Genomic DNA, 23,554 nt, shown 5'->3' with positions numbered 1-23,554 from the left:
AACTTAACTAATCGTTCTACAGTCAAATGGATGAACATGACAAGAGATGACGTCAGGACCTTCAACGTTTCGAGTGAAATCCTAACAGTGAACTTATGAACGTATCGTGACAGCCTAAGGAACTTTTTCGCACGCACTCGGTTTGTACTTCTGTAACGTGAAGTATTTAGACGTACATGGAGAATCGATCTAATCCGAACGGAATAAAACTGCGATTGCTGTGACGTGAGGTGATGTTACGATTAAGGGCTTTGACGCCGTGCTGGTCTGTGTGTGGACGTTTGTAAATAAACGTTCGCGGTCAGGACGGACAGAACAACCTTCCCCTCGAACCCGTCTAGATGTGTTCGGTGCGTGACGTTTGCTTGGTACGAGGGTAATACGGCTAACGAGTAAGAAAACTGCGACACGTTCAAATGGAGGAAAGTTCCTCGTATTCAGAGTCGGGTTATGCGCGTGCATGAGTCAGTTACGTAACTGAAAATAGTGTAACAGGAGGTTACTGAAAAATACGAATTCGGGAGAAACTTATAAAATAGCACTTGATCTAGTACATCCTGTTATTTATTTTGCATATATATATATATAAGCAAAATAACAGGATGTACTAGATCTAACTTGGTTACCAAACCCCAATATTTGGTGTTTGGTGATTTGAGTACCGTGGATTTAGACGATCTGCTGGTGATCTACTCTAAACTAGTGGCTAAGCGCTTTGGTGACTTGTTACCCGTGTTAGCCTCGTAGCTCTGGTACAAAACCGAAGAAGCAAACTTCATACACTGAACATATCCTTATTTTTTGTTTGGAGTGAGTGTGTACAACTGTGTATATTTCATCGATTACCTCTAGAAGTTCTTACTAAAGACGAATGACTGTTTTCTTTAACATGATTTGCTACTGAAGCAGGGTTACGATGTCAGCCTAATCAGTGGAGCGTGTCAAGTGTGTGTGGTTCCACGTGGGAGTGCGTGTCCGCATGCCGCTCTTTTCATTTCTAGTCCTGAGTGTCTTCACGTTTCCGGTAGGAAACCGTTTCCTCACTGTCTCCTGCTTATACACACACACAAATACACACACACACACACACACACACACACACACACAAACGGGGGGTGGGGGGGTATTAAATCACCTACTGCATACATCATATTGCTTTCGTTTAAAAAGGCTTTTCAGATATCTAGGGGACGTTTTTACCTTGTTTACTCATTTTAGGACGAGATTAATTACTATGCTTTTGCTTATTTTTTTGCAGACGCTTTCTTTGGACGCTGTGTTCACAGGAAAACCTCACCAGCGTGTCATCGGGCTGATGGAGAAGTAAAAGAGCTCGTTCTTCTCTTCTCCTCCACTCTCGGTGGGTCTATGGAAAGATGGATGGATGGATTGATGAGCTGAGTGGATCATTTACTTTTCCCAGAGGTGCTCGAACCCCTGGAACTCCGGTCTCCCCTCTCCCTCTCCCTCTCTCTGTCTCCTCTCTCTCCTCTTTCTCCTCTGTCTCTCTCCCTCTCCCTCTCTCTGTCTCCTCTCTCACCTCTTTCTCCTCTGTCCCTCTCCCTCTCCCTCTCTCTGTCTCCTCTTTCTCCTCTCTCTCCTCTCTCCCTCCCTCGTCGCTCCACCCTCACTCTCTCCAACGTGTCCCTCTTTTCGGAGCTTTCAGAGCTCTTCTCCCCCTCTCGCTTGTCCGACTGATCCGAGCGCTCCGACTTCTCCGACGGCTCCGCCCCCTCGGAGCGCTCCTTGCGTTCTGATTTGTCAGGGTCGGTGGAGGAGGTGGTGGGTTTCTCCCACTTGGCGATCTCCTCGATTTCGCTTAGGCTGGCGTTTATGCTGTTCACCCAACGCTTCAGGTCCTCCTGCACACACACACACACACACACACACACACACACACACACACACACACACACTGTCAGTAATAAAGGTAGAAGTTTCCTGAGAAACAAGACGAGCAAAATGAAGGTCTTTTGTTTTCAGGAAACTTTTTTTTTAAACAATTTGTACTACATCTAGCTTTTCCTGTGATGGAGCATCATTAATCTCACCTCATCTTTGGCCAGGAAGATATAGTCCCCATCGGTTTCACTCCTGCAGTGGGTCAAAACAACACACAACTCATGTCAGCGACTCGATCATCAGTTAAAGACACATTCAGCGTTTCTGGCTGTAATATTGGCTTTTTCATGACACTCAAAGCTGATTGGATAACCCTGGAGAACCTTAGCACTGCGCAGCTCGGTTGTCTCGCTCTACAAAGCATCACAGCACCTCATTTAACCTGATTTAACTCATCAGTTTATTAGTGAGGAATTCATATATATATATATATATATATATATATATATATATATATATATATATATATATATATATATGCTATTGATTATTTTGTTTTTCTAATGTGTAATATTAATATATAATGTCCTACATCAAATTGAATTGCATAACTTTATTTTGATTTATATCAGGCTCGATGTGTCACTCGAACATAAACGCGTGTTGCGCGAGTCTTACCTCAGGATGAAGACGTTCTTCTTCTTTTTGTAGCCGTTGGTGGTGTCGAAGGTACAGATGGCTAGGTTGAGGAGCGGCTCGTCGTTGTACGGGGTCGTCGTGTTCCTGGCGTCCTTGTAGAATCCGATCTCGCCTTTGTTGAGCACGCAGTACAAGTTCACCCACGACTTGCTGCAAATGGAGACGAACGCACTAGACGTTAGACAAGTGACACGCGTCCAAAACAATGAAGTTTTCACTCCCCGTGGGTATCCATTTTACCACTCAAACAAAAAGCGGGCTAATCGACTTGTTAGCATGTTAGGGGCACCTGTTGGGGCTCTTTTCCTTGCCCTCCTCTTCGTGTTTGCGGTACAGGAAGCCCTCCTGGTGAACGGTATGCGTGGGTGGCTGTGGCGTGCTTGGCGCACTCTGAGCCGGTGCTGACCGTGACCGCCGCGTCTCCTCGGGTTCTTTGGGACGCGGCCGTCGGCGTGGTTTCGGTCGATCACGAGCACGAGGCCGGTCAAGACGGGAGACAGGGGCGGAGAGACTGCTGGAAGGACGATACACCTCTCCCCTCGCCTAAGAGACGGAGATTTAATAAAAGAAGGAATAAAAGTGAGTTGGGTCACTCAGCGAACTGGTTAACGTTCCAAACTATCCGCCGATGAGTCTACAAGTTCGCAGGTTCGTAGTGAGAACAGCTGTGGTTTGTGTTCTAGAGACTGATGTGTAGGTGAGTGTTTTCCCACCGAACAATGTTGGAATCTGGTGTGTTAGAGGAAAGAATGCAGTGTGTATTGGGTTTTGCTTGTGTGATCGTGAATGAAGCATCGATACTCACTTGGCATGCTTCTCTCTCCTGCACCTGTTCAACAATCTCTGCCATGGTGGAGCGTTTTTCCCTACAACAGCAAGAAAGAGACACAAATGTATGAGTCGACATCCCTGCATCTCTTAATACACTCTCGAGCCAATCAGAATCCATGTAAAAACCTTCATCTGAATTCCACCTGGCTTTCTACTCACTACATGTGCTCACTACGTAGGGTATAACATAACTGTGATGCAAATCTTAGTGTAGTATACATTTTCAGCCTATTTTCTGTTTGTTCTTTTTTTTTAAGGAAAAAAGTATTGGCCCCCTAGATTTGGTTGGACCATTATGAGTCAAAAAACACTTGACCTGATGAGATAGACGGGTGACAGCGTCGCTCTATGGATTCACTTTTTAAATCCACGCATATGCCTGTTCATTTTATTATGTGTCAAGAAAATTTACTAAGAGTAGTCCTTTGTTCTTGCATGCATCACAAATTCACAGTTACAGTCATGCAAAAGAATACACACACTTTGTTATAAACAGCAATGTAATAAAAGATATGGGCAAGCACACATAATCTCGCCTTACCCTGTCTGCTTCTTGTCTGACCCTTCTTTCCCCGACTCCTTGTCGCTGGAGTCCTGTTTCGGAAGTCTCTGCCTGCCACTGCCCTCATGCTCGCTGGACGATTGGCGCTCTAGTCTGCGCCGCTGGTGCCTTTCCTGGCGCACAATCATGGGCAGCTCGTTGAGCCGCGCCTGGATCTCCTGCTCACTGGAGGTGTGGCGCCCGAGCCGGTACTCCCTCTCCCTGCGCAGGTGGTCCATCTGCGGGTCTGAGCGGCTGCCGCGAGGGTCCCTCTGCAGCCGTCCGTGGAGCAGCTCCAGGGATGCCTCGGTGCCCACTGGCACTCCTGTTGGGACCAGGTGCCTGGCGTGGGCCTCTAGCAGAGGACCTACAGCCTTGTGCATGTGATTGATCCTGGGCTGGAAGTCAGCTTTGAGCTGCTGCCAGGCGAATGCGGTTTTGGGTTCAGTCATACCCATAGCACTGAGGGGGTTCAGGCCATTGGCCCCTGTGACACCGGATTGGTTTAATCCAGTGTAGCTGGAGCTGTCTGAACCCAACATGCCGACCTGGTTTAGGCCAGTGTAACTCGAGCTGTCCACCCCAAAAACACCCTGTTGGTTTAACCCGGTTTGACTGGAGCTGTTTGTGCCCAATGCCCCGACTTGTTGGTTGAGCCTGTGGTAGGGGGAGCCATTCATGATGGGAGCGTAGGGATTCAGTGCAGATCCGAGCCTCTGGGCAAAAGCGTGTGGGGTATGTGTAAGGTCTGGACCAGATTTGGGCTCGAGGAGCATGTCCTGCAGAGGGCTCCGGAAAAGAGACGAGGAAGAAGAGGACGAGGAAGAGCTGGGCACGAGGCAGGACAAAGGAAACATTTGTCTGTTGAGGAGAGATGAGGTGGTGGACTGCTTGCTTTGCTCTTCTTTCAATTTCTCTGCCTAGAAAGGAACGCATTGTTATACAGGATACATTAAAGATAAATGATTGAAAGAATGGATAGACATAAAGATAAATAATATAATGCAAATTAATTTGATGGTATTAACAGATAGATCATATAGATAATTAGTCAGCATCGGTGTCCCAAAAGGTTGCATCCTCTACCCCCTGCTACACCCACTCTATACCAGGCACTGTGTTTTAAATGACTCATCTGTCAAGCTGATTAAGTTCGCTGATGCCGTTACTTCTACTGGCAGTGAGTCAAATCACCACCAGGAAGTAAACCAACTGACATGGCTGCTGTAACCTTGAGCACAAAACCCGTAAAGCCATAAAAAAAAAATACTCCTTGACATCTGGAAAAATCTCTTCTCAATCTGCATATCTTTAACAATTCAGCATTCAGTACTATTGCATCTCCAGTAGGATATGAATACTTCTCCCATAAGAAAGAAGGGTCGGCTCTACTGTTTTAAATAAACTGCTTCCAGTTTTTTAAAGATGAAATTATAGTTGACGGTAGAGGATTTTTGGACTGTAGAAGGATGAATACCAATAAACAATGGATGGATGGATGGATAGATAGGTCAGTGGATAAATGGCAAAAAGATATATACATGGATGGATATATAAACAGGTAAATGATGGGCCAGAGGATTGCTTTGGATAGTTATATAGATGGACAGATGAATGGATGGAAAGGCAAATGGATTAATGGATGAACAAATGGATGGATGGATGGATGAGTCAGTGCATGGACGGCAGAAAGGCATAGATAAATGGATGACTGGATGAGTGCATGGATGGATGGATGGATATATAAACAGGTAAATGATGGGCCAGTATAGTTATAAAGATGGATGGATGGACTGATGGATGAATATATGAACAGGTAAATGATAAGTCATGGGATGGATGGTACAGTTGATAGTTATATAGATGGACAGATGAACAAGTAGAGGGATAGATGAATGGACGTACACTTGGATGGATGGATGGATGGATAGAGAACAGATGAGAGTTGCATGGGCTTGTAGACAGAAGGATGGACGGGCAGATGTACAATTAGACAGACTGATATATAAACTGACACAGCAGTAGTAGGTAAACAGTGTTTTATCGGTTGTTGCCATGCCAACCTGTCGTAAGGAGTTGAAGTGCTCCTTCCAGGTAGATGCCGCCTTACGGAACGCTTCATGTCGGCGAATCAGCTGCTCCACCTCGTCAGCCCCACCCTCTGCCTCACCACCGCTACTCAGCGACTCCTTCGTAGCGTGAAACGTCCCTTCAGCCTTGCTTGCTTGTGCAGACTTCATCCGCTGCTGCACTGTAAACGCAAACAACGTTAAACAACGTTAGAACGATGCCCTTTCAGGCTGATGCTGTTTATTTTTCACATGTTAAAGTCAGATCATCAATGTGTTAGGTTTCATCCATCCATCCATCCATCCATCTTCTACCACTTACTCCTTCTTCAGGGTCGCGGGGAACCTGGAGCCAATCCCAGGAAGCATCGGGCACAAGGGTGGACAGGGTGCCAGTCCATCGCAGGGCACAATCACACAATCACATACACACTCATTCATACACTACGGACACTTTAGACACGCCAATCAGCCTACCATGCATGTCTTTGGACTGGGGGAGGAAACCGGAGTACCCGGAGGAACCTGCAGCACGGGGAGAACATGCAAACTCCGCACACACAGGGCCACGGTGGGAATCGAACCCCAGACCCTAGAGGTGTGAGGCGAACGTGCTAACCACTAAGCCACTGTGCGCCCGTGTTAGGTTTACTTGTGTAAAATATAAACTTGATTTATGGCTATGAAAAGCGGCTTTGTGCTGCATTTACCATGCCAGGCTACAGTAATGAAATTATCAGCATGAGGATTTGCTTACTGCGCTGGAGTTTCTCCCAGTGCTGCTCCCACTTATCATTCAGATCTTTCTGCTTCGCCATCACATACTCCAACTTCTCCTTTACCTACATGCATCAGAGAACGACAGAGAGAGAACAACACAGGAATGATGGAGAGAAAGGAAGACACTGTATTTGGCGCGCGTGTGTGTGTGTGTGCGTGTGTGCGTGTGCGTGTTCTATACCTCCTCAGCTGCAGGATTGTGTGCCGCGAGCAGCATCTTGCCCATCTCCACACAGTGCATGAAACTCTTGCTTTTGCTCTCCATTTTACTCTTCAGGTTTTGGTGCTGGGAGATCATGCACTCCAAAGTGGACACATCCCTAAGACACATCCCACACACACACGCAAATATACATATGCACACACAGCCCATAACAAAACCAGAAGAAGACAAATTAGATGAGTTTGTTACTCTCTCTCTTCATGTACAAGCATTTAATCAGTAGAGCTTGACAGAACGATGGAAGACAAGGCTTCGTACATCATGCTTGTAGAAAGGTAATCAAATCAAAATAAGATGATAACACTGTGTGTGTTTGTGAATGTGACAATTCATACCGTGGATCGTCGACCGGGCCGATTTGTCCCATGATCCCGTCTGTCCACATGCTGAGCTCACGCACCATGGCGAAGAACTGGATTTTGTCCGTTACCGTGGTAACCTGCACGCGACTGCCCTCGCACGCCATGAGGAGCTCCTTCCATGCACGCATCACTTCCTGTTCACGGACTAAGATGGTGTCGGCCTTCTCGCCAGCGTAGATTGCACGGAGCTGAGACGCGTTCTCTTGCAGCTGACGCACCTGATCAGGTCAAAGATACAAAATTGTCATAACGAATTCATTTATGTTCGAAAACTATATTCGAGAGAAAAAACGTAAGTTATATAATTGAGTGCTAGTATAACTTTTGTGAACCTCAATTTTCTAGTGTGGCTATGGCTGCAGTAAGTTAATGAGATATTAATGATAGGATTTGTAAGGCGTAAAACATTGCATCTGCTATACAAGTCCCTGTGAATGAGCTTTTTGTTAGAGTATATTAGACTATATTAGAGTATACATCCATCCATCCTCTATACCGCTTTATCCTTTTCCGGGTGACGGGGAACCTGGAGCCTATCCCAGGGAGCATCGGGCACAAGGCGGTGTACACCCTGGACAGGGTGCCAATCCATCGCAGGGCACACAATCAGACACCCATTCATACACTACCATGCCAATCAGCCTACCATGCATGTCTTTGGACTGGAGGAGGAAACCGGAGTACCCGGAGGAAACCCGGAGGAAACCCCCGCAGCACGGGGAGAACATGCAAACTCCGCACACACAGGGCCACGGTGGGAATCAAATCCCCGACCCTGGAGGTGTGAGGCGAACGTGCTAACCACTAAGCCACCGTGCGCCCCTATATTAGAGTATATTAGAGTGTAGTAAAGTATATTAGAGTGTAGTAAAGTATATTAGAGTGTATGAGTGTATTACAAAGTATTAGAGTATATTAGAGTGTATTAGAGTATAGTAGCGTGTATTAGAGTGAATTAGAGAGTATTAGAGTATAGTAGAGTGTATTAGAGTATATTAGAGTATAGTAGAGTATAGTAGAGTATATTAGAGTGTATTAGAGTGTAGTAGAGTGTATTAGAGTATAGTAGAGTATAGTAGAGTGTATTAGAGTGTATTAGAGTGTATTAGAGTGCATTAGAGTATATTAGAGTGTATTAGAGTGTATTAGAGTATAGTAGAGTGTATTAGAGTGTATTAGAGTGTAGTAGAGTATATTAGAGTGTAGTAGAGCGTATTAGAGTATAGTAGAGTATATTAGAGTGTATTAGAGTGTAGTAGAGTGTATTAGAGTGTAGTAGAGTATATTAGAGTGTATTAGAGTGTAGTAGAGTGTATTAGAGTGTAGTAGAGTATATTAGAGTGTATTAGAGTGTAGTAGAGTGTATTAGAGTGTAGTAGAGTATATTAGAGTGTATTAGAGTGTAGTAGAGTGTATTAGAGTGTAGCAGAGTGTGAATGGGAAATTCCCATTGGTTACATTTGGATTCCTGATTCCTACACATCAGTAGCACTGGTTGCTGTCAGGTGTTGACATTGTGTGTTGACATTGTGTGTTGACATTGTGTGTGTGTGTGTGTGTGTGTGTGTGTGTGTTTCTCACCTGTGAAACAAGCAGCTGCAGAGAGTGTTCAAAGGAGTGCAGCACTCTCTGTAGTGTGCCGGGGTTGGCAGTGCTCACCTGACACGAACGCACCTCCGGTAACTGTCTCATCTTCCCCTCAATCTGCACCAGCACCTACACACACACACACACACACACACACACACATACACACACAAATGTAAGACAGTAAACATGGTATTAACAAAAAGAAGCATTTTCTCTGTGTGTATGGTAGAGCACATGCATAACGATACATAAGATTTGTACTACTGTTCCTTCAAACATAAATTATGTTAAAGTGTGTGTGTGTGTGTGTGTGTGTGTGTGTGTGTGTGTGGCTGGGTTTGAGCATTAGTGGACTATGTTTCAACCTCCTGGCAGTTGGTGAAGAACTTGTGGAGCTGGTATGAGGCAGCAAGCATCTGTGCTCTGGTCTCCATCAGCTCCTGCAGGTCGGCCCAGGACTCGTTCAGGCCGTCCTTCCACTCGGCAATGGTGGCAGCATCTGCGTGGCCGCAGTCGATCATCTCATTCACCATCTTGTTCACCGAGTCCATCTGCCTCTGACCAGCGGTGCTTGTTTCGGCCCGAAACTCGGTGAACCTCTCCTGCAGCGCCTGCACACAACCAGATCATAACACAATCACTCTCAAGATCATGGAGCAACAAACTCAAAGATTAGCTCATTAAGACATACTGTTTGTGTATGTGTGTGTGTGTGTGTGTGTGTGTGTGTGTGTGTGTGACTGACCGTGACATGCTCCAGATCCTGGCCGAGCTCAGTGGAGCTGGCTACAGCCTCTCTCTCAGAGATCCATTTCTCCAGAGCCTCCACCTCCTTCTTCAGCTGGTAGAGCCAGTACTGCTGCTCCAGCTTGGTCTTCTTCTGCTCCACCAGGTCCTTCAGGGAGACGTAGAGCCGGTCGATGTGCGCCTGCTGCTTAGTGATCTGCTCACTAACGAGAGGAACCAACGATTAGCTTTGATTTAGAGTGTCACTAAGTTAGTCATTACAGTAATGGCACATAACTCTTTGAAGAGTTTACCTGTTCAGGTGTTTAAAAGAATTGTTTACCTTTTCAGGTGTTTAAAAGAATTGTTTACCAGTTCAGGTGTTTAGCTGGGTGTTTACCTGTCAGGGTGTCCCAGCTCCAACATGCGGCGGCACTGCTGAGACAGGAACCCCACGGTCTCTGCGTAATTCTCCACCTTCTGCTCTAAAGCCAACTGTTCCTTCAGCAGCCTTAGCGTGCTCGCTTCATCCTGCAGAGACACGGAAAGAGAGACAAACGTAATTAGCAAATGTAAACATTTGTGATACATGTCATATAAGGTGCAAAAAATCTTCATGGATCACGGATGTAATGTTTTTCCCGTAACGTCACTCTACAGTAGATGATGTTCTTACGTTGCCGTCCTCCTCATTGAGAACATGAAGCTTTTGCCCGCTGAGCCACGACTCCGCCTTCGCTGCCTCGGTGTAGTATTGCTGGGCGTGGCTTACCGCATCCAGCATCACCGTACGACGCTCTGTCTCCACCTGTAGCACCTCCCACAGCTGCCTCACGTGCATTGCTCCCTCTCTGACGATCTCCACCTCAGGAGTGCGAAGGGCGGCGACTGCCTCGGCTCTGTCCAGCACCTCCTCGACACGCCCCTTTCTAGCCTGCATCTCCATCTGCAAGGCCTGCCCGACCAATCACAGAGCACACAAATGCCAGAACACACAAAAAAATAGTGTGACAGGAGAACAGAGCAAACGTGCTGCAGTGTCGAGTTGGAACAGTTGCAACTCACCTCGTGGGTTTTAACAAGCTGCTGAACGCTCTGCATATTGGTGCCGTATTCCGTAGAGGAGGCCAACGGTAATCGCTCCTGAATCCACACCTGTAAAGAGAAACAGAGAGGAATAGAGAAATATCAGAGAGAGAGAGAGAGAGAGAGACAGTATGACATGTTATGTTTTAAATGCTAGGTCACTTTATTTAAAACAATCCCATCCACTTTTTATTGAAAAGTAAATCTTGCAAACTGACCAAGTTTGTGACAAAATGGAAATATCAGGCTACTCATCTATCACTTTAATTCGCCAATCAAATACAAGCTGGTCAAGCCAGCCAATCAGAAAGCAGGTAGTGGTAAGAGTAAGAGCATTCAAGAAGCAAGGTTGTGGCATTTTAGATAAAGTGAAGATGGACAGAGCGAGAATGTAAAGGCCCGGTAGAACAGAGTGGCTTACAATCTCGTCTTCCAGGTCCTGCGTGACTTGGTGCATTTCTTTGGAGGCCAGAAGGATCCGCCTCCTTTCTTTCAGTGGCTCAATCAGACGCACAATTCGCGTCTCAGCCACGCCCCCCGAGCCCTGGTCCTCAATACCCATTGGCCCGCGGTGCAGCATGTCGGCTCCGTCTACATCACTCTGTCCGCTAATGTCCGACTTCAGCTGCATTAAACCAGGATAGAGCTGCATCTGAGCCTCCATTGACTGAGAGAGACAGACAGACAGAGAATGAGAGAGAGAGAGAGAGAGAGAGAGAGATTTTAGTTTAGCAGGTGGCCAGATGTTTGTTATTTTAAATCCCACAAGGCTCCATTCATTGTTAGCTACATTAGCCTCATAACTCCAGTGTAAAACTAAAGTAGCAAAACCTCAGACACCAAACGTTACAGCTGATCTACAACATTTGGGGTAAAGTGGGGAAAATGTGTAAACATTTTTATATAATAATATAATAAAGTATAGTATTAAGTGTACCTGGTATGTTATGTTATGGTATAGTATAGTGTACATAGCGTACATGGTATAGTATGGCGTAAAATGGCAAAGTATAGTACTTAGTATACAGAGTATGGCATGTTATGGCGTAATATAGTACAGTATAGTATGGTATCGTATAGTATAGTTTGGTATAGTATAGTATAGTATGGTATAGTGTACATAGCTTACATACTATGGTATGACATGGCATAGTATAGTATAGTATAGTATGGTATGGTATAGTATAGTATGGAATGGTATAGTATGGAATAGTATAGTATTGTATAGTACAGTATAGTATGGTATAGTGTACATAGCTTACATGCTATGGTATGACATGGTATAGTATAGTATGGTATGGTATAGTATAGTATGGTATAGTGTAAAAAGCTTACATGCAATGTTATGACATGGTATAGTATTGTATGGTATGGTATAGTAGAGTATAGTATGGTATGGTATAGTATGGTATAGTATAGCATGGTATAGTATAGTATGGTATGGTATGTTATACTATGGTATAGTGTGGTGTAGTATGGTATGGTATAGTATAGTATGGTATGGTATAGTATGGTATAGTATAGTATAGTATGGTATGGTATAGTATACTATGGTATAGTGTGGTGTAGTATAGTATGGTATGGTATAGTATGGTATGGTATGGTACAGTATGGTATAGTATGGTATAGTATAGTATGGTATGGTATGTTATACTATGGTATAGTGTGGTGTAGTATGGTATGGTATAGTATAGTATGGTATGGTATAGTATGGTATAGTATAGTATAGTATGGTATGGTATAGTGTGGTGTAGTATAGTATGGTATGGTATAGTATACTATGGTATAGTGTGGTGTAGTATAGTATGGTATGGTATAGTATGGTATGGTATGGTATGGTACAGTATGGTATAGTATGGTATAGTATAGTATGGTATGGTATGGTATGGTATGGTATAGTATAGTATGGTATAGTGTGGTGTAGTATAGTATGGTATAGTATGGTATAGTATAGTATAGTATGGTATGGTATAGTATACTATGGTATAGTGTGGTGTAGTATAGTATGGTATGGTATAGTATGGTATGGTATGGTACAGTATGGTATAGTATGGTATAGTATAGTATGGTATGGTATGTTATACTATGGTATAGTGTGGTGTAGTATGGTATGGTATAGTATAGTATGGTATGGTATAGTATGGTATAGTATAGTATAGTATGGTATGGTATAGTATACTATGGTATAGTGTGGTGTAGTATAGTATGGTATGGTATAGTATACTATGGTATAGTGTGGTGTAGTATAGTATGGTATGGTATAGTATGGTATGGTATGGTATGGTACAGTATGGTATAGTATGGTATAGTATAGTATGGTATGGTATGGTATGGTATGGTATAGTATAGTATGGTATAGTGTGGTGTAGTATAGTATGGTATAGTATGGTATGGTATGGTATAGTATAGTATGGTATGGTATAGTATGGTATGGTATGGTATAGTATAGTATGGTATAGTATAGTATGGTATGGTATAGTATGGTATAGTATGGTATGGTATGGTATAGTATAGTATGGTATGGTATAGTATGGTATGGTATGGTATGGTATGGTATAGTATAGTATGGTATGGTATAGTATGGTATGGTATGGTATGGTATGGTATGGTATAGTATAGTATGGTATGGTATAGTATGGTATGGTATAGTATAGTATGGTATAGTATACTATGGTATAGTGTGGTGTAGTATGGTATGGTATAGTATAGTATGGTATAGTATAGTAGAGTATAGTATACATAGTGTAGATGGTATAATATGGTGTAGCATAATGTACATAATACTACCGTAGTGTATGTGTGTGTGTGTGTGTGTGTGTGTGTGTGTGTGAATGTTTGCTCATGTGATTCACACCTTTATCCTTTGCAGTTGCTGGCTAAATGTGGTCCGAGGGCTCAGGATGGCGGCGCTGGCCGAGGGGCTGGTGTGTGTGGAGTATGCTGCGTGTGAGGAGTGTGACGAATGTGGTGGCTCGTCCTGGAGCATGCTGAGGTGCTGGTCCAGATCCGAAAGGCTGTGCGGTGGAACATCTGTGGTTCTGTGGTTCTGTGTCTCGAACAGTTGACGAGCTTTGGCCTTGGTGGTGCTCTCCAGATGTGTCCAGCATTCCCTCATCTCCTTCAGCTTCTGGTGCACCACAGGCCCAAGCTCAGGCTGCTCCTCGATCAGCTCCTTGCCCTCCTACAGATACACACACACACACACACACACACACACACACACACACAGTATCAGTGCTGTACTGCGAGTGAATCACCACCCAAAATAATTTGTGGTCAGTATTGTTTTCTTTCCATTGAGAGACAATGCAGAAAGGTGCCAAAACATTTTGCTGACGGGCAACAATATATTATCAGTATATAGAGTACATTTATAGTAATTAGAGTAATATTTGTTGATTGCCGTGTGTGTGTGTGTGTGTAAAAATGATCAAAATGGAACGAGATCAAAGTAGAGTGTCCGTCTCTATAGAGTCATGGCTCATTTCCAGATACCTAAAATAGGACACACACACACACACACACACACACACACATATACACAGTTGGATAACACAGAATCCTTCTCATTGAGCCCCCAAACATATTGACACACTGAACACATAAATAAAGACAATCTCTGTCTCTCCATCTCTCTCTCACTGTCTGTCTCTCCCTGTCTCTCCATCTCTCTCTCACTGTCTGTCTCTCCCTGTCTCTCCATCTCTCTCTCACTGTCTGTCTCTCCATCTCTCTCTCACTGTCTGTCTCTCTGTCTCTCCATCTCTCTCTCACTGCCTGTCTCTCTCTGTCTCTCCATCTCTCTCTGTCTCTCCATCTCTCTCTCACTGTCTGTCTCTCCATCTCTCTCTCACTGTCTGTCTCTCCATCTCTCTCTCACTATCTGTCTCTCCATCTCTCTCACTGACTGTCTCTCTGTCTCTCCATCTCTCTCTCACTGCCTGTCTCTCTCTGTCTCTCCATCTCTCTCTGTCTCTCCATCTCTCTCTCACTGTCTGTCTCTCCATCTCTCTCTCACTGTCTGTCTCTCTCTGTCTCTCCATCTCTCTCTCACTGTCTGTCTCTCCATCTCTCTCTCACTGTCTGTCTCTCCATCTCTTTCTCACTGTCTGTCTCTCTCTGTCTCTCCATCTCTCTCTCACTGTCTGTCTCTCTCTGTCTCTCCATCTATATCTCACTGTCTCTCTCTCTCTGTCTGTCTCTCCATCTGTCTCTCACTGTCTGTCTCTCTTTGTCTCTCCAGCTCCCTCTCACTGTCTGTCTCTCTCTCCGTCTCTCCATCTATCTCTCACTGTCTCTCTGTCACGGTCTCTCTCTCCATCTCTCTCTCTCCAGCTCCCTCTCACTCTCTGTCTCTCTCACGGTCTCTCTGTCTCTCCATCTCTCTCTCACTGTCTCTCCATCCCTCTCTCACTGTCTGTCTCTCTCTGTCTCTCCATCTCTCTCTCACTGTCTGTCTCTCCATATCCCTCTCATTGTCTCTCTCTCTGTCTCTCCATCTCCCTCTCATTGTCTGTCTCTCTCTGTCTCTCCATCTATATCTCACTGTCTCTCTCTCTCTGTCTGTCTCTCCATCTGTCTCTCACTGTCTGTCTCTCTTTGTCTCTCCAGCTCCCTCTCACTGTCTGTCTCTCTCTCCGTCTCTCCATCTATCTCTCACTGTCTCTCTGTCACGGTCTCTCTCTCCATCTCTCTCTCTCCAGCTCCCTCTCACTCTCTGTCTCTCTCACGGTCTCTCTGTCTCTCCATCTCTCTCTCACAGTTTTTCTCTCTCTCACTGTCTCTCCATCCCTCTCTCGCTCTCTGTCTCTCTCTCTATGTCTCTCCATCTCTCTCTCATGGTCTGTCTCTCTCCCTCTCCATCTCTTGCTCACTGTCTCTCTCTCTCTCTTTCCTCCTCTCCCTCACTGTCTCTCTCTCTTTCTCCTCCACTCTCTCACTGTCTCTCCATCTCTCTCTCCCTCTCCATCTCTCGCTCACTGTCTCTCTCTCTCTTTCCTCCTCTCCCTCACTGTCTCTCCATCTAACTCTCTCTCTCTGTCTTTCTCCATCTATTTTTCTACATCTCTCTCTGTCTCGCTCTGTCTTTCTCTCTGTCTAGCTCTAGAATTGATCACTCGCCCCATTGGAGAAGCATCTCGGCCAAATTTGTGCATGAGAGAGAGAGAGAGAGAGAGAGAGAGAGACAGACAGACAGACAGAGGACCATCTCTTATAAAGAGAGTTGTGAGAGAATCTGTGTATGTACATGAATAAAGAAAATGATATAGAAAAGGTGTGTGTGTGTGTGTGTGTGTGTGTGTGTACATGCGTGTCTGTGTGTGTTTTTCATAACGCAGTGCTGCATTTCTCCCTTTGGCACAAGCTTTCTGCCTTCTAACTGCTGCCTGCTCCCCCACATACTGCAGAGACTGCAAACACACACACACACACAGTGAGAGAGAGAGAGGGGGATGGTTGGGAGAGAAATAGAATAGAGGCAAAAAGAGAGGAGAGAAGACTGATGGATGAGAGAAAAGATGGAGGATCGAAATGAGACAGAATGAAGAAAAAAAGATTTGACCAGGAGCTGCAAGGCCGCACTCCACACACACACACACACACACACACACACACGTTTCCAGATCATTAGTAGGACATATTACTCAAAAGCATTACATCATTAACACACAAACACGTGACACATGAACTAGATTCCATGTTGTAATCCAGTCATGTGATTGTGTGAGTGAAGTGATGCTCATGCTTCTGTATGTGAGACACAGTGTGTGTGTGTGTGTGTGTACGTGTGTGTGTGTGTGTATGTGTGCACGCATCATCAGTCTAATTTTGTTTCCCCTCGCTTTTGAGCATGCTGCTGAACCCATAAGGCAAGGTCAGGTGTGAGGACAGCCACATCGCGCCCTGTGATTGGTCCACTGGCTTTTCCGTCATGAGGAGGCGGTGCTTAGCACAGCTCCTGGTGGGGGGAAGGGGCGGGAACGGTTCCAAAAGGACACAGAGTTCTCCAATGGCGGCGGGATGCCGAATCATCGCTTCTGCTGTTTCTCAGGTAACAGCCTCATTAACCCACCTTTCTCTCTGCAAGTGTGTGTGTGTGTGAGTGAGAGAGAGCGCGCGAGAGAGAGAGAGAGCGCAAGAGAACTGGAGAGTGATTACAGTCAGCCTCAAGTAGCTGCCATCTTAAATCAGCTGATTACAATGTGTGAGACCGAGTTCTAAACACAGAACACTACACAACTGAACAGAACAAAGCAGTACGCGTTCGGAATAAAAACACTCACTGAGGTTCTAGAATGTAACAGACAACTGCTCTTAACATGCACACTATGGTTCTAGAATGTAGCAGACAACTACTGTTAGAACGCACACAATGGTTCTACAATGTAATAAACAACCACTGTTAGAATGCACACATAAAGTTCTAGAATGTAGCAGACAACTACTGTTAGAACACACACTATGGTTCTAGAATGTAGCAGACAACTACTGTTAGAACATGCACTATGGTTCTATAATGCAATAAACAACCACTGTTAGAATGCACAGTATGGTTCTAGAATGTAATAACCACTGTTAGAACACACTATGGTTCTAGAATGTAACAGACAACCACTGTTAGAGTGCACACTATGGTTCTAGAATGTAACAAACAACCACTGTTAGAGCGCACACTATGGTTCTAGAATGTAATAAACAACCACTGTTAGAACGCACAGTATGGTTCTAGAATGTAATAAACAACCACTGTTAGAATGTTCACTGTGGTTCTAAAATGCAGTAGACAATTATTGTTAGAATCCTAGAACCCACACTATGGTTAACCATAAACAACCATTATTAAAATGAACACTGTGGTTCTAGAATGTAACAGACAACTACTGTTAGAATGCACACTGTGGTTCTAGTAAGTAGTAGACATTTATTGTTAGGATGCACACTGTGGTTCTAGAATGTAATAGACAACTACTGTTAGAATACACACTGTAGCTCTAAAACCGGTAGACAATTATTGTTAGAATCCTAGAACCCACACTATGGTTAATCATAAACCACCACTGTTAGAATGCACACTGTGGATCTAGAATGTCAAATAGATAAGTATTATTAGTATTTTAGAATGCACAGTAATGCAACAAATACTGTTAGAACACTGAGTGTGGTTCTAGAATGTAACATATCACTATTGTTAGAATTTTAGAATGCTCAGTAATGTAATGAACAAGAGCTGTTGGAATACCTTAGGTGGTTCTAGAATGTAATAGAGGGCTACTGTTAGAATGCACACTGTGGTTCTAGAACGTAATAGATCATTATTATTAGAATGCACACTGTGGTTCTAAAATATAATTGACAACAACCATTGTTAGAATGCACGCTGTGGTTCTAGAATATAATAGACAACTACTGTTAGAATGCACGATGTGGTTCTAGAACGTAATAGACAACTACTGTTAGAATGCACAATGTGGTTCTAGAACGTAATAGACAAGAACTGGCAGAATGCGCACTGTGGTTCTAGAATGTATTAGACAAAAACTATTGTTAGAATACACACTGTGGTTTGAAAATGTAAAATAGACAACTATAAGAATGCTATAACGCTTCGTAATGCAACAAATACTGTTAGAATGCTGAGTGTGGTTCTAGAATGTAATATACTGCATCACTAATGTTAGAAGGTTAGCATGCTCTGTAATGTAATGACCAAATACTGTTGGAATGCTTCATGTGGTTCTAGAATGTAACAGACAGCTATGGTTAGAATGCTCAGTGTAATAGGATGCCCACTGTGGTTCTAAAATCAACAGCTACTATTACAATGCTAACTGTGGTTCTAGAATGTTATAGACAATTATTGCTAGAACGCACAGTGTGGTTCTAGAATGGAACAGACAATTACTGTAACACACAACTGCTATTAGAAAACTCAGTGTAATAGAAGCCGACTGTGATTCTAGACTAGACAACTATCGTTAAAATGCTCAGTGTGGTTCTAGCTCTAGCTCTTGTGAGCCATTTTGATGGCGAGGAGAACCCGTCGTTTTAACATCTTTCACTGTTTAGGATAAAAAGCTAAAGTGTACAAACCCAAAAATACTAAGATATACTCTGTTATTACTTGACCCTGGACAGACACCCTGAAGGCGAAACACGCATGCAGCTGTGCTGGAGAACACACAAGAGTGACATTTATAACCAGCTGCAATGAATATCAGATTAATTATCAGCTCGTGGTGTCTCACTGTGACGGAACACGCGTAACCTGAAGGCTCTGAGCCTTAGTGTTTTTAAAGAGATCCAGCAGAAGGCAACACGACACAGTAAACACAGAGAGTCAGTTGGGTGGAGGTGCGAAGTTTCAGTCATTAAAATCATGTTACACGTCGGTGCACACAGTAATTACAGAAACGTTCTCCGTTTAAAGGAAGCAGCAAGACAGAGAACCAGGACGAGACACAATATTAACCTGGAATACAGAGAACATGTAGCTGTCTCACCTACATCAATGTCTCCAGAGCTCACCTGTCTCACCTTCATCACTGTCTCCAGAACTCACCGGTCTCACCTACATCACTGTCTCCAGAACTCACCTGTCTCACCTATATCACTGTCTCCAGAACTCACCTGTCTCACCTACATCACTGTCTCCAGAACTCACCTGTCTCACCTACATCATTGTCTCCAGAGCTCACCTGTCTCTCCTACATCAATGTCTCCAGAGCTCACCTGTCTCACCTATATCACTGTCTCCAGAACTCACCTGTCTCACCTACATCACTGTCTCCAGAGCTCACCTGTCTCACCTTCATCACTGTCTCCAGAACTCACCTGTCTCACCTACATCACTGTCTCCAGAACTCACCGGTCTCACCTACATCAATGTCTCCAGAACTCACCTGTCTCACCCACATCACTGTCTCCAGAGCTCACCTGTCTCACCTTCATCACTGTCTCCAGAACTCACCTGTCTCACCTACATCACTGTCTCCAGAACTCATCTGTCTCACCCACATGACTGTCTCCAGAATTCACCAGTCTCACCTAAATCAATGTCTCCAGAACTCACAGGTCTCACCCACATCAATGTCTCCAGAACTCACCTGTCTCACCTACATCAATGTCTCCAGAACTCACCTGTCTCACCTACATCACTGTCTCCAGAATTCACCAGTCTCACCTAAATCAATGTCTCCAGAACTCACAGGTCTCACCCACATCAATGTCTCCAGAACTCACCGGTTTCACCTACATCAATGTCTCCAGAACTCACAGGTCTCACCTACATCACTGTCTCCAGAACTCACCGGTCTCACCTACGTCACTGTTTCCAGAACTCACCTGTGTCAACTACATCACTGTCTCCAGAACTCACCTGTCTCACCTACATCACTGTCTCCAGAGCTCACCTGTCTCACCTACATCAATGTCTCCAGAACTCACCTGTCTCACCTACATCACTGTCTCCAGAACTCACCTGTCTCACCTACATCACTGTGTCCAGAACTCACATGTTTCACCTACATCACTATCTCACTGTTCTGTCTATACCAAAATCCTTTAACTGTCTCACTTTTCTGTCTATACCACAATCCTTTACCTGTCTCACTGTTCCATCTCTCCCACAGTCCTTCACCTGTCTCACTGTTCTGTTTATCCCATAGTCCTTCACCTGTCTCACTGTTCTGTCTATCCCACAATCCTTCACCTGTCTCAGTGTTCCATCTATCTCAAAATCCTTTACCTGTCTATACCACAATCCTTTACCTGTCTCACTTTTCTGTCTATACCACAATCCTTTACTTGTCTCACTGTTCCGTCTATCCCACAGTCTTTCACCTGTCTCACTGTTCTGTCTATCCCACAACCCTTTACCTGTCTCACTGTTCTGTCTATCCCACAATCCTTTACCTGTCTCACTGTTCTGTCTATCCCACAATCCTTTACCTGTCTCACTTTTCTGTCTATACCACAATCCTTTACCTGTCTCACTGTTCCGTCTATCCCACAATCCTTTACCTGTCTCACTTTTCTGTCTATCCCACAACCCTTTACCTGTCTCACTGTTCTGTCTATCCCACAATCCTTTACCTGTCTCACTGTTCTCTCTATCTCACAATCCTTTACCTGTCTCACTGTTCTCTCTATCTCACAATCCTTTACCTGTCTCACTGTTCTCTCTATCTCACAATCATTTGCCTGTCTCATTGTTCTGTCTATGCCACAACCCTTTACCTTTCTCACTGTTCCATCTTTCTCACATCCTCTACCTCTCTCACTGTTCCATCTTTCCCACCGTCCTTTGCATGATATTTGCAGGATATTCAGCTCTTTACTCCGTCACTGGTCCTGTATATTTATCCATCACGCACACCTTCATTGCTACCATTTACCTCCCGGCCAATTTATTCCTTCTCTCCCTCTACCTTCTGTCCTTTGCTCCTTCTCATCTCATCTTCTCATCTCTTCATTTGTCCCTCGTTCCACGCGTCACTCACCTGTTCGATTTTGGCGAGCCATTCTTTGTTGCGAGCCAGTTCGGCCATGAAGGCCTGGTGTTTCATCCATTTTCTGTGCAGCTTCTGAGCCTCATCCCGCCCGCCTTCACGAGGCATGAGCATCCTAACACACACACACACACACACACACACACACACACACACACACACAGAGCAGTCAGTGGGGCCAGGTATGACACCCACACTCTGTCATATATGACTAGCTGTATTACAACATGCTGTCAAGGCACACACTCTCTCTGTCTCTCTCTCTTTCTCTCTCTCTCACACACACACACACACCTATAGCGCAGCAATCAAGGACTAGGCCTGACAGAACCAGAAGCCTCCTTCTCTGCCTAATTCCAATAGCCCCATGAAAAACCCTCTCACCTCCACCACACACTCACACACTCACACACTCAGCAGCACCTTGGCAGTATCAGCAGCAGCAATAGCAGCAATGATGATGGGGAGCTCAGAGCCTGGAGCTCCTCTAGGTCCTCATGCCATCCAGGTTCGTCTCCACAGCAGAGTGCTGCAGTATCCACACGTCAGGATGTTGCTCCAAAAACACACACGCTTGCGCGCGCACGCGCCAGAGCGTTCCGAAAGGAAACACACGGTACTGCTGTATCCGGCTGTGTCTAAACGAAGAATATCACTGATGCATTCACATGATGAAGAGGCTCCAGTGGAAGAGATGGAAGGAAAAAATGGCAATGTGTGTGTGTGTATGAAGATGCTCCAGGTCCTGCACCGCGTCCGCTCACTACGCTGTCCCAATGTCGAGCTGAGGCGGAAGGGGCAGGGTGGGAGGAGCCAACGGTGTGTGCGTGTGTGCGTGTGTGCGTGTGTGTGTGTGTGTGTGGGATGGGGTGGGGTGGGAGGGGGTTGAGAGAGAGAGAGAGAGAGCAGGTTTAGCTGAGAGAATCTAAAAATACAAGCCTTCAATGGAACACACACACACACCGTTGGAAATGACTGTTGTGTTGGAAAAAATCCCAGTGTTTAAATCCACTGTTGGTAATCATACACACACACACACACACGCACACACACGCATGCACATAAACACACACAGTGGCAGGTCGGACCGGTGTGACGCTAGTGCACCATGCTGCAGTGGCTTCTGTTCCACACACAGCCACACGACGCTAACAGCACTGTGTACTGCAGTGAGAGAGAGAGTGAGAGAGAGAGTGAGAGAGAGAGAGAGAGAGAGAGAGAGATATGGAGGAGGGGAGGGAAGGAGTGGCAACGATGGAGCGATGGGGGGTGGCGGGGAACCAAGGATAGGAAAAATGCAAGAAACAGAGAGACACAGAGGGCAACAGGAAGTAGGAGAAAGACAAGAGGGAGGGTCAACAGCAGGTAATATATCCTGATAGGAGAGAGAGAGAGAGAGAGACTGACAGGGTGAGAGAGATACAGGCATAGCGAGACACACATAGGAAAAGAAAGACAGAGAGACAGGTTGAGAGAGATACACAGGGATAGAGAGAGAGGGAGAAACAGAAGGAGATTGACAGGGACAGAGAGATACACACAGGGAGAGAGAGACACACACACAGAAAAGAAAGAGAGGGTGAGAGAGATACACAGGGAGGGAGAGAGAAATAGAGACAAATAGAAGGAGATTGACAGGGAGAGAGAGAGAGAGATACAGGGAGAGAGATGCACACATGGGGAAAAAAGAGAGCGATGGTGAGAGAGATACACAGGGAGGGACAGAAAGAGAAATAGAAAGAGTTTGACAGGGAGAGAGGGACACAGACAAAGGGAAATAAAGAGAAACAGGGAAAGAGAGATACAGGGAGAGAGACACACATGGGAAAATAAAGAGAGAGACAAGGCGAGAGAGATACACAGGGAGGGAGAAATACACGGGGGAGAGAAAGAAAAATAGAAAGAGATTGAGAGGGAGAGACACAGGGAGAGAGGGACACAGACACAGGGAAAGAAAGAGAGAGATAGGGTGAGAGAGATAAACAGGGAGGGAAAAATACAGAGAGAGAGAGAGAGAGAGATAGATTAAGCTATAAACATATAAAAAGTACAATGTGTCTCTCTTTTTAAATAAACTGAAAACTGTACTCATTGACACTTTACTGAGGTATAAGAGGAATAACAGAAACTCTATTTTGTTTCGGTTTCCTTTTTGTTCTTTTGTTAATCGCAGTGAGATCCACTGAATAATTTAAACTTTAAACCATCCTTTGGCAAATAAGAAAAAAAAAACGACAACGAGTCATTTGGGAGCCGAAAGAGTCGACTCGTATTGGTGAGCCGAGCCAAATGACCCG

At 44.8% G+C, this 23,554-nt stretch overlaps 1 protein-coding gene across 1 annotated transcript; it reads right to left on the bottom strand.

Moving 5' to 3' along the window:
• Positions 1 to 705: 705 nt before the first annotated feature.
• sptbn4a (spectrin, beta, non-erythrocytic 4a) lies at positions 706 to 21,980 on the bottom strand. The gene is made up of 19 exons (XM_053617584.1): positions 21,249 to 21,980; positions 13,604 to 13,930; positions 11,171 to 11,416; positions 10,729 to 10,818; positions 10,340 to 10,618; positions 10,064 to 10,194; positions 9,683 to 9,887; positions 9,303 to 9,548; positions 8,929 to 9,063; positions 7,321 to 7,565; positions 6,944 to 7,082; positions 6,740 to 6,824; positions 5,977 to 6,164; positions 3,914 to 4,833; positions 3,347 to 3,407; positions 2,831 to 3,084; positions 2,521 to 2,691; positions 2,052 to 2,094; positions 706 to 1,862 (listed from the first exon to the last, which is right to left on the bottom strand). The coding sequence occupies exons 1-19, from the start codon at positions 21,369 to 21,371 to the stop codon at positions 1,407 to 1,409; spliced, it is 4,344 nt and encodes a 1,447-aa protein (XP_053473559.1). The 5' UTR covers positions 21,372 to 21,980; the 3' UTR covers positions 706 to 1,406.
• Between the last annotated feature and the right edge of the window lie 1,574 nt (positions 21,981 to 23,554).

The sequence above is a fragment of the Ictalurus furcatus genome, chromosome 28, assembly GCF_023375685.1.
Source record: "Ictalurus furcatus strain D&B chromosome 28, Billie_1.0, whole genome shotgun sequence".
Taxonomy (NCBI): domain Eukaryota; kingdom Metazoa; phylum Chordata; class Actinopteri; order Siluriformes; family Ictaluridae; genus Ictalurus; species Ictalurus furcatus.
This window is presented reverse-complemented; position numbering and strand designations above follow the sequence as displayed.